The sequence below is a fragment of the Erpetoichthys calabaricus genome, chromosome 1, assembly GCF_900747795.2.
Source record: "Erpetoichthys calabaricus chromosome 1, fErpCal1.3, whole genome shotgun sequence".
In the NCBI taxonomy this organism is placed as follows: domain Eukaryota; kingdom Metazoa; phylum Chordata; class Cladistia; order Polypteriformes; family Polypteridae; genus Erpetoichthys; species Erpetoichthys calabaricus.
The window spans coordinates 36,525,162-36,537,352 of NC_041394.2; the positions used below are offsets into that span (position 1 = coordinate 36,525,162).

Here is a 12,191-nt window from a genome sequence, read left to right on the forward strand (position 1 = left end):
GTTCAATTAAAGGTTCTACATTTTGACTGCATCTGTCATGCAATGTGATTCCTTCTCTTTATGTGCCACCCCCTTGAAAACTATCACTTTATGGGGCCATGCAAACCTGGATTAATACTTGTGTGCACATTAAAATGTCTTTTTGTACGATGTACAATTCTCATAACAGTCTAATAGGTTATTCTTAGCCAGTCTACTGCAGTAATTGCAGTGGAAAATGTGGTTAACATCCACTCATGCATGGGGAAAAAAATACCGTCTAATACCGTGAAACCGGCAAAATTTAGAAAAATACCGTGATATAGAATTTTGGTCATACCGCCCACCTCTACTGTTCAGGTATACTCATTATCGCCAACACTAATCAAGTTAGTACACAACTTTGAGGTATTGGTCGATGGCCAGCTATAACTCATGGGAACATTATAGCTGTCTCTTGTACTTGCAGATTCATTCTGTATAACACTCACAAGATCAGACTGTACCTGACAGAGTATGCAGCACAACTTCAGGTCGGTCTTTGGTCTAGTCACTTCTGGACTTTTGACCAATGAATGAAGAGTAGAGGCGGGTGTTCAATTCAGAAAGTTATTCCCATTAAGTTTTAGTTTCCTATTTGTGATATGTGCAAATTATTCCGTGATTATGTTTTTAACATTATTTTAGCAAAAAAGTATGCGCTTCACTCTCTTTGAGTATATGACTGGATAAATGATATGTAGATTATGCAACAAGAATAACAGGAAACTTTTTTTCTTCCCCCCCCCCCCATTAACCTTTTTCACATCGTTTTCTATTGTGCAGCATAGGTCACTATTTGCTTCAATTATATCTAACTCTTTTTCTCTTCATTCTTTATGAAAACATGAGATTAAGAAGTTTTCTTGGCCCCTCTTTTTACGTGTAGCTCCAAGCCGATGGAAAAAGCTGTCCACCTCCATCTGAACTGCCGATTTCACTCCATGTGTTTAAGAAGCATTTAAACACTATTTTTCCATGAAAATCTTTCTAATTGACGATGGCTTTGACAGGTTCTTGTAATTAAGGAAATTTAACAAGTTTTGTATTCTGTTTGGTTTAAAGCCCTTCACTTGTAATGATAAATTTTGTAATCTTGTTCTGCAACACTTGTTCCTAAACAGTCCACTAAACTGATTTCTACCCGATTATGTTTTGTTTTTTTTTTAAATATAAAATCGGTGTGGATAAAAGCATCTGCTAAGCAAATACCTGGAAATATGCAAAATATTAATAGTAGTGGTAGTAGCGTAGTCACATGTACAGAATGCAGTGCCATCCTTACTTGTATGTCCGACCAAAATGCAAAAAAATGCATTTCTAAGTCAATACTATTTGTCAAAGGAAGGGATTAAAACACTTTGTACCTTCATTGCCTGATATCTTTCAGACTGCAGCACTCCCTCAACTTCACTTGAAACTCCATCTTCAAGGATTTCCTGGAAAAAGTTGGAAGGTAACATGAACAGTATGTGCTAAAAATGTGATCACCAAATCAGTCCGAACGTGAATGGTCAAACATATCTAAAGAGCATTACAACTCTGCCAAAAGGGTTAAACCAGTAACACTTTCTAACCTTAATGACTCTCTGAGAATGTTCTCCGATACAAGGCAGACCACACAGGTCAACGGTGCTGGTCAGGCGGATTGGAAGAGCTTTCATGACAGAGCTAGCTTTGTAGAATGCTAAGCTTCGCCCTTCACTTTCAAAGAATTCTGCATTTTCAGACAAGATCTCTAAAGCATCCTGGGAAGATAATGTTCTTTAAATGAGTGATGTACTTTAAATTTGCTCTAAAGGAGTAAGCATAGTAGAAATCAAACATACACATCTATAACATATATGGGCATGTTAATATATTATAATTCAACACTAATTCATAGAAGATAATATTTAACAATGACTTTAGCATAGCATTTCCACCATCCATTATCAAACTCTCTTAATACCATTTGCACAAATAGTTAAACATAGAAGGGCTACATTTACATAACGAGTTTTAAAATACATTCCATTCAAAAGGAAGTCACCGTAAAAAGTCTGTTTGGATGCTGCAGAGGAGTCCGTCTTTGGCAGGCATAGACAGGCACCATATAATCAGGAGTTAAAGAGGCACAAGCTGCTTTCACCTGAAACACAGCAAGCACTAAACTTGAGAAGAACTGAGCAAGTTACACGTCTCATAACAAATATAAATGGTCAGTTTATGTTTCTTGCTTTAATTCCGACCACAGGTAACAAAGTAAACTTCTCAGACCACAAAGAGTGTTTTTGTTTTATTTATTTAAAACCACAGAGTCCATGTCTCTTCAGAAGTTCATGGAGCTTTGACGTAGAACCAGTTTCCTAATGAGAAGTCAATTAATGCACTTAATGCTCAAGTAACATTTTTACGCTTCATTTTAGATATTTCACTTGTTAAGATTACCCCACACTGATTGCTTAATTTTGTCTGAGAATTGCTCATCTGCTTCTGGCTACAAATCACTTGGTTGATATCAATGGAAAAGAATTAAAAAAAAAAAAAAAAAAACCTACAAAATAAAAATGACCTGAGATGGCAGAATAAAAACACTAACAAGCTATAAAATAAAATAAGTTGTTATTGGCAAGGAAAGGTTTCTAATTAAGCAATTGGGTTGAAACAAATACCTTAAGCCACTACAGCCCTCCAGGACCAACTCTGCAGTTGCTTGACTTAGGCAAACATATGGTAGAGCTTGTTGATCAAGATGAGTAAAAGTGGACTCCATTTGAACATGTTCCCTTGCTACAATAAACTAAGAATTTTGAACATTCTTAAGCATGAATTACACATACCCTAGAAATAGGAGGGTTTATGGGACTGTGGAACTGTGGTACAGTCATTGCTCTTGTTGCCTAACATCTTCACAAGACTAAATTTGAATCCCGGCCTAGCAACTATCTGATGTTTTCATGACCAATGCATATCTTGAAATTGGGAAATTGTTCTGTTCTGTGTACTGTACTGTATTGTATTGTATTGACCCCCTTCTTTTGACACCCACTGCACGCCCAGCCTACCTGGAAAGGGGTCTCTCTTTGAACTGCCTTTCCCAAGGTTTCTTCAATTTTTTTCCCTACAAGGTTTTTTTGGGAGTTTTTCCTTGTCTTCTTAGAGAGTCAAGGCTGGGGGCTGTCAAGAGGCAGGGCCTGTTAAAACCCATTGCGGCACTTTCTGTGTGATTTTGGGCTATACAAAAATAAACTGTATTGTATTGTATTGTATATCTGCATTGGTTTTATCCAGATGCTGTTTTTATTTTTACCTGTGCAGGTTAGCTTGACTTGCAATCCTAAATTGCTCTGTATGTGTGTACGAGTTTGCATTTTTGTCTGTCCTTAGACTAAGTGTGCTCCCATCTAGTGTTGGTTTCAACCTTCTACCCATAGCAATATACACTGCTCAATAAAATTAAAGGAACACTTTTTAATCCGAGTATAATATCAACTCAATGAAACTTCTGGGCTATTGATCTGGTCAGTTAAGTAGCACAGGGGAATAGTAATCAGTTTCAGCTGCTTTGGTGTTAATTAAATTGACTCCCAAAACAGGAATGGTTTAACACGTGGAGGCCACTAACATTTTTCCATCCTCATCTTTTGGACTGTTTTTCACTAGTTTTGCATTTGGCTATGGTCAGTGTCATTACTGGTAACAGAGGTTGCACAGGTAGTCCAACTTCTCCAGGATGGCACATCAATACTTGCCACTGCCAGAAGGTTTGCTGTGTCTCCCAGCACAGTCTCAAGGGCATGGAGGAGATTCCAGGAGACAGGCAGTTACTCTAAGAGCTGCACAGGCTGTAGAAAGTCCTTAACCTATCAGCAGGACCGGTATCTGCTCATTTGGGCAAAGAGGAACAGGATGAGTACTGCCACAGCCCTACAAAATGACTTCCAGCAGGCCACTGGTGTGAACACCTCTGACCAAACAATCAGAAACAGACTTCATGAGGGTGGCCTGAGGGCCCAGCGTCCTGTAGTAGGCCCCGTGCTCACTGCCTGGCACCGTGGAGCTTAATGGCCATTTGCCATAGAATACCAAAATTGGCAGGTCCACCAGTGGCACCCTGTGCTTTTCACAGATGAGAGCGGGTTCACCCTGAGCACATGTGACAGACGTGAAAGGATCTAGAGAAGCCGTGGAGAACATTATGCTGCCTGTAACATCATTCAGCATGACCGGTTTGGTGGTGGGTCAGTGTTGGTCTGGGAAGGCAAATCCATGGAGGGACACACAGATCTCTACAGGCTAGACAACCGCACCTTGACTGCCATTAGGTATCAGGATTAAATCTTTGGACCTATTGTCAGAATTTATGCTGGTGCAGTGGGTCCTGGGTTCCTCCTGGTGCACGACAATGTGGCGAGAGTAAGCAGGCCGTTCTTGGAGGATGAAGGAATTTATACCATTGACTGGCCCCCACGCTACTAACCTGATCTCAGTCCACCTCTGGGACATTATGTTTTGGTTCATCCAACCCCACCAGGTTGCACTTCAGACTGTCCAGCAGCTCAGTGATGCCCTGGTCCAGGTCTGGGAGAAGATCCCCCAGGACACCTTCTCCAGGATTCGTCGTCTCATTAGGAGCATGACCCCACCCCGGACATTGTCAGGTATGCATACAAGCACGTGGGGGCCATACAAACTACTGAGTACGATTTGGAGTTGCTGCAATTAAATTTCGACAAATGGACTAGCCTGCTGCATCATTTTTTCCACTTTGATTTTCGGAGTGTCTCAGAATTCAGCCCTTTGTAAGTTGATAATTTTCATTTCCATCAAGCAACGCGACATCCTTTCATTCCTAACACATTTCCCAGTCCTTATCAGTATAGATATCCTGCAGGATTTTTTTGCCATTGAGATCTGTTGTGTTTTTAAAGTGTTCCTTTAATTTTTTTGGGCAGTATATATTGGTTTAAGCTGGTATAAATAATGGGCAAATTTTTGAAAATAATGTTTACTATAAGTTAGAGAGTTTAAAACAAATTTTGCCAGTAGCCATGTAACTAAATTTAACAATGATTTGTTACAGGTACAAACACACATATATATATTTGCCTTCAGAATTGCCAAAATTTTTGCGGCATAGATTCAACAAGGTGCTGGAAACATTACACAGGGATTTTGGTCAATATTGACATGACAGCATCACGCAGTTGCTGCAGATATTTTGGCTGCACATCCATGATGTGAATCTTCTACTCCACCACATCCCATAGGTGCTCTATTGGATAGAGATCTGGTGACTGTGGAGGCCATTTGAGTACTGTGAACTCATTGTCATATTCAATAAACCAGTCTGAGATGATCAGAGCTGTGTGACATGGCGTATTATCCTGCTGGAAGTAGCCATCAAAAGATGGGTACACTGCTGACATAAAGGGATGGACATGGTCAGCAACAATACTCAGCTAGGCTATGGCATTTAAACTGGTACTAAGGGGCCCAATGAGTGACTAGGAAATTGGAATTTCCCTCACACCGTTACCACACAACCACCAGCCTGAACCACTGATACAAGACAGGATGGATCCATGCTTTCGTGTTTTGACAGCCAATTCTGACCCTACCAACAACCATGCCACATTCATAATCACTTAAATCACCTTTGCTCCCCATTCTGATGCTTGGTTTGAACTTTAATAGGTCGTCTTGACAATGTCTTCATGCCTAAAAGCACTGAGTTGCTGCCAAATATTTAGAGTTGGCTGATTAAACATTTGTATTAACAAATAGTTGAACAGGTGTACCTAATAAAGTGGCCGGTGAGAGAGTGTGTGTGTGTGTGTGTGTGTGTGTGTTTTGTGATTGTCAGCAGGTTACAGGCTTAGTAAAGCTTATGCTTGCAAATAACATATAGCCATATAGTATGCTATATATTACCTATTGGTACTAATGCTCCACTACACTCCATTTTACTTGAAAGCCCAGAATGTGAGGAGTAAAAAGGGTGATATTCTATTCTTTTGCCTCATATTAATTTTTTTTCTTCATCTTTCACCTGAATTACTTAAATATCAAAAATAACAATTTAGACCTCAGAGCCAAAATACTTATGGATGACAAAAAAATTCACCTTAATAAAAGGACAATTGTTTGTGTATCTGCACAGTTACTATGTATCAGTTATATTCTATTTGGTATGGCATTTGTAAAAGCAGGGCTAATGTTTCTGAAGTGCCATCTGTTGGAATGAAAAATGCAATGCATTTATTAGTAGGTCTATTATAAAATACATTCCAGTGGATGGTGCATTGCAAACATTAATACTGCATATGCTGGGGATTATGCTGATTATTTACATTTCAACTCATCTTAGACAGGTAACACAGCTAGTACTGTAATTAAGATTTAAGTTTTTGCATTGTATTACTGATCACACAGGGAAAGACAACTTCATCTTCCCATGTAGATTTCACAGGTGAACACCGTAATTGATTCCATATAATTCAAAAAGTCCTTAAAGACTGAAATAGGAAAGTGACTCGCGTGCTGTGGAATGAGCCATTATGCAATCTGACTAGTGTTACAAATGGACCTTTCTTAAAATTTTGCCAATCCCTCCTCTGTGTCAGTGGTACATAGGTTCCGGAAGTCTTTCCTGTAAGCAAGACAGAGGTTTGAGATTCATTGAACCCTGTGTACAGAGAAAGTTTCAAAAATAAAATACAGCTCGTTTTAATAGAAGAATACATGATACAGTAAGCACCATCTCATCTTCACAGATGACACTGCCTCAGCAGTCCTCATGGCCTGAGCACAGTTCTGTGAAACTAATTCTTCAACCAAATTTTAATAACACACATTCAAAACATAACTGAGAAGTGAGGATGGCATTGCTTAAAGTATTAGGTCACCATTTAAATGGTATAATACACTAGACTGCAATACCACCTTGTAATGTTCTCAAAACAAAAACAGTGCAACACTCCAAGTTTTTCTTTCTTTGCATAACACACAAGGCACGGCATGCTAAAAACACCAAGATTTGAATCATCATGCAGATGAAAAGATGAGCATGTTAGGCTAGTTTGCAAATTCTAACTTGGTAGTCAGTTGTTGGTCACCCTGGACATGTGTATGAATTTGTATTTGTATTTTGATGGTCTGATCTTTTTGCTGGTTTCTGCCTTGTACTAGTGGGAAAAACTGACTCCACGTGAATCTGAACCAGAAAAAGCAAAAATGTTTATAGCACTCTAATGGTGTCACTAATTAACTGCATACCTGGTTTCCAGAATACAATGAAATCATTTTTTAAAGATCAAAGGTTCCAAAAAATAAAGAAATGTATAAGCACTCACAGGCTGCACTCTCCCCTGTTCTGTTTGTAATTTTCCCGGACAGAATATCAAGACAAAGCTTAGAGAATATCTAGTTCAGGAATCTAAAGGTTGACTCACCCTGTGGTTAGTGAATGATATAGTGTTCTAGGCCTCAATGGACTATGATCTCCAATGTGTACTGGAATGATTCATAGATACATAAAAACCTCTAAATCTTAAGTCATGAATTCCATGTATATCTAGTACTTCTTCACAAGTGAGTAAACAAGTTACCATGAAATTGATCATCAGTTAGTGCAGTGGTAACAATTCTGACAATGCTGTACTGGACCAAGGTAGTGAAGTGCAAGCCTAGTTCTTGGTTGAAGCTTTCAACTTATCTGCCAATCTTCCATTCAGCATACCCCAATTCTAATGAGCTTTGGGTAGTGACCAAAACAAAAGATAACAAGTAGAAGTGGTCAGCAAGATTCCTGAATATAGTCACTTGGTACACTCTTCATAATACTGTACAGAGAGGAGCTCAGCAATAATTGAAGAACATGAGACAGCGCTATTGTATTTCCAGCTCAAAAAGAGCAAGTAGAGGAAATTTATGCAGAGTGTGTTTCATGGTTGTGAATGTGTACCAGGCCTGCCCCAAAGGAACAGGTTGAATAGATTATATTTCTTAATGGGCCAGGAAATGCTTGAGATCCCCAAATGAAAATTTACAATGTATGTGGCAAATAAAGACATTCAAAAGTACAAGAAGAATAGCTTTTGAAAAATGTATTGTGTCCTACTGCCAATTTAAATTTAATCCATCCATCTATTTTCAAACCTGTTTACCCTGTGTAGAGTCACTGGACTGGGACACACGCTCTACCCCTTATAATAAACATATGAATATAGAAACTGTGTGAATGGCGATATTACACTCTAGTCCAGGTTGCTTTCCTTAAATGTTAAAAATTTAGCACAAAAAGCACAAAAGTCTGACAGAGACCCAAATCCTACAGAAATTCAGAGCTGAAAATAGTCTGTACGACATAAATCCAAAACTGAATCAGAAACTATTCATGTAATGCCTTCTCTCAAAAGATGTTTTTATTTGTTGTTTATACTTTTCTTTCTTTAAACTTAGTTTTTCCAACCTTTGCAAATGTTGCATCAGAGTTTTATATAGCAAATGTCTTCACAATTTAAATGAATGTTGCTGGCCACCTTTTTATATTTAACTGGCACAGAATGTTAAATAGCAATATAGTATTCTCAAATCAGGGTATACCCAGGCCAGACAGAACTGGGTGCAAAGAAGCAGTCTTGCCTGTAAAGGATGTTAGTCCAACACAAGGACCTCTCACACATGCACACTTTTCAATGACTCTGACAATGAGCAAATTTAGAATGGCAAACTAACCTAATCCTCAGATCTTTGGGATGGACACTTAAGTGCCCAGAGTGAAAAACACAAACAGGCAGGCACAGAATTCAAACTCAGGGTCTTGGATCTATAACACAGCAGCACGAACAACTGACCAAAATAGGAAAATGTGTAATCCATGCATCTTGTGTGTCAAATTCCTAAAGTTTAGGCCTTGGACCTGCAGGGTTATTTAATTAGACTGCACTCACACTTACCTTCAATCTGTGTCTATCTTGAATGTCTACAGGTTTATTTGCACTCATACTCTCAACGAACCAGCTCATGTCAAGTAGAGCTAATGTACTGAGGTTCCCATTTCCATTCCCTGAATCCTGTTTTTCAAGCCATTCCCATACTTCATCTCCAGTATTATTCTCTGACACAACATGTGTCACTGTGTTGCTGTGGAAGAGAAAAAAAAAATGCTGTTTCAAGGCCAAAAGAAGAATTAGATCAAATAAAGTGTGAGCTACCTTCAAATCTTACCAGAACTTATTCTCCACACAAAAACCCTTTCTTCTTGCAAGCTGGGTAAGGAAAGATTTTCGGGAGGCCCCCATTTTTCTTTCTAGCAAGAATAAGACAATGTGAGGAAATTTTACAGGTTGACTGACTTCAGTGTCTTGTTGGCTGCATTCCTTCCTGCGCCTTTTAGGAGGGTCCATCTTTGGTACAGACCTGTTGAGTAAGTAATAATTCTTAGTATTAACCTGTCCAGTCAGATCTCAACAAGTGCATTATAACTGTTAAGTACTTAAATTAAAGTTGGCAAATCTATAAAAGGGGATTTAAAGGATCTGAATGATACAATGCACTTTACCATATTTAAAACTCTTAGTATGACCTTGTTCAGTCAGGGTCCACGTGCTAATCACTGCATATAAAGATATAAAAAGTCTATATGAAGGTATTTGTCAATGTGAAGGAGACCTAATGGCTTAGCTGAAAAATAAAATGTCTGTTAGCTTATGTAATAGTTGGTATTTTAGGTCTCTTCAAAATATGGTCAGCCTTCATCTCTATGTATCTATCCATCTACTACTTTGCTTTTAAAGTTTAGTTCCATGTATGGTATATTCTCACTTATCTATTTTTGATCTTCAGTCCCAAACATGCTAGTATATGGACTTAAGCTCTGAGTTAATCATTTAAGATAAACAAGGAATTAAACCTTTGGAATTTTTCTAGGGAAGCACAGTGGATAGCACTTTACAAATCCAGTGATGGGAGTTTAAATCTTGAGACGGTTTCTATCTAGTTATGTGGAGTCTACAGGTGTTTCTCATTTCTGGGTGGATTTTTCTACTGGAACACTTGTTTTCTGCCCGCTTTACACAAATATGCATATTAAAGTAGCTGTGATGGATTGGCACCCATATCCAAAGTCTGTTCGTGCAACATGCTTAGTTAATGAAAAAAGTTTACAGGTTTATTTGGTCATTATTGTCACATGTACAGAGTTGAATTTCTTACTTATATGTGTTAATCAACAAGTTCATTTTATATAGCACTAGTAACAGGGGTCCATTCACTAAACCCGGAGCCAAAGCTTACCGTGGAAGCAACAGACACAAACCAAGAGTCCACTCTCAACACACTCACAATCCATACTCTTCCTCACAATTGGCTAATTTAATGTTATTTAAAATAATACATTTTTGTTTCGTGGATAAAAACCAGAGTACTTGGTGCAACATTCATGCAGAAATGGAGAGAATGTGCAAACTCTACACAAACAATTAAAAGGCTATGGGATTTGAGCACTGGAGGCTTAGTCTGTGAAGCTATGTATTTTCTATGTATTGCTAAGACTTTTGTTACTTCAACTATGAATCTAACTGGTTATACTCGACTTGCCCTCTTTAATTCTGATTAAAACTAGTTATAAAACTACTGATTTCAAAGTACACAGCTGTTCAATAGACATTATGCATTCTTGCTATTTGTTTTGAGAAAACACACTACAGTAATCCCTCCTCCATCGCGGGGGTTGCATTCCAGAGCCACCCGCGAAATAAGAAAATCCGCGAAGTAGAAACCATATGTTTATATGGTTATTTTTATATTGTCATGCTTGGGTCACAGATTTGCGCAGAAACACAGGAGGTTGTAGAGAGACAGGAACGTTAGTCAAACACTGCAAACAAACATTTGTCTCTTTCTCAAAAGTTTAAACTGTGCTCCATGACAAGACAGAGATGACAGTTCCGTCTCACAATTAAAAGAATGCAAACATATTTTCCTCTTCAAAGGAGTGCGCGGCAGGAGCAGAGTCTGTCAGAAAGACAGAGGAAAGCAAACAAATCAATAGGGCTGTTTGCTTTTAAGTATGCGAAGCACCCGCGGCACAAAGCTGTTGAAGGCGGCAGCTCACACCCCCTCTGTCAGGAGCAGGAAGAGAGAGAGAGAGAGAGAGAGAGAAAAACCAAACAGTCAAAAATCAATACGTGCCCTTCGAGCTTTTAAGTATGCGAAGCACCGTGCAGCATGTCATTTCAGGAAGCAGCTGCACAAAAGATAGCAACGTGAAGATAATCTTTCAGCATTTTAGACGAGCATCCGTATCGTCTAGGTGTGCGAACAGCCCCCCTGCTCAATCCCCCTACGTCAGGATCAGAGAAAGTCAGCGCAAGAGAGACAGAAAAGTAAGCCGGGTAGCTTCTCAGCCATCTGCCAATAGCGTCCCTTGTATGAAATCAACTGGGCAAACCAACTGAGGAAGCATGTACCAGAAATTAAAAGACCCATTGTCCGCAGAAATCCGCGAACCAGCAAAAAATCCGCGATATATATTTAAATATGCTTAAAAATAAAATCCGCGATGGAGTGAAGCCGCGAAAAGCGAAGCGCGATATAGCGAGGGATTACTGTACTGGTCAAAAGTCTGGACATACCCAGAAATTATGTGTGTAATAGAAAGACATGAAAGTTTTATCTTTTTTTTTTTTTAAACAAAGATACAATTCAATTGATTTAAAAACACAGACAAGACATTACTGGCTATTAGTGTTTCTAATTACTGTTTCTGCTTGAAATGGCTTATTTTTAATTTATTATTCATGAAGTCTGCAATGTCCCACTATCAGCAGCCATTCTTCAGTGTCCTAATGATAATCTCCCTTATCTTATTAATAACCTCTCTCTCATATATATTATATAAAATCTTGTCACACACGTGTGCATGGGAGGCAGCTAAAGGGCTTGAGTAAGGGCAGTTCCAAGTCATACCGGGATGTGGCAGAGTGCACCGACTGTTTTTCTCCCTTTCCTGTAGGCCATTCAGGGGAGATTCAACCTGGCCCTCTTGGCGTCACTTCCGGGACCGAGCCTATGGAAGGAGATCTTGCTGGCTCCAGCCCCTGTGATGTCATGTCTGGACTCAAACCTATGGCTGAAGACCTTCATGAACCCGACCTCTTTGATCTCACTTCCTGTCTTCCCCTTTA

General features: G+C 39.0%; 1 protein-coding gene across 5 annotated transcripts in view; it reads right to left on the reverse strand.

Annotated features, from left to right (window-relative positions):
• The window catches only part of polm (polymerase (DNA directed), mu), a 39,436-nt gene that overhangs the window by 15,169 nt on the left and 12,076 nt on the right, over positions 1-12,191 (reverse strand). For all 5 annotated transcript variants that reach the window (XM_028797861.2, XM_028797836.2, XM_051918744.1 and 2 more), the window contains 5 exons: positions 9,232-9,423; positions 8,961-9,147; positions 2,051-2,149; positions 1,596-1,766; positions 1,386-1,457 (listed from right to left, as the gene is read on the reverse strand). In XM_028797861.2, coding sequence (XP_028653694.1) covers positions 1,386-1,457; positions 1,596-1,766; positions 2,051-2,149; positions 8,961-9,147; positions 9,232-9,410 — 708 coding nt within the window. In that variant the 5' untranslated portion in view covers positions 9,411-9,423. The remainder of the gene's footprint in view (positions 1-1,385; positions 1,458-1,595; positions 1,767-2,050; positions 2,150-8,960; positions 9,148-9,231; positions 9,424-12,191) is intronic.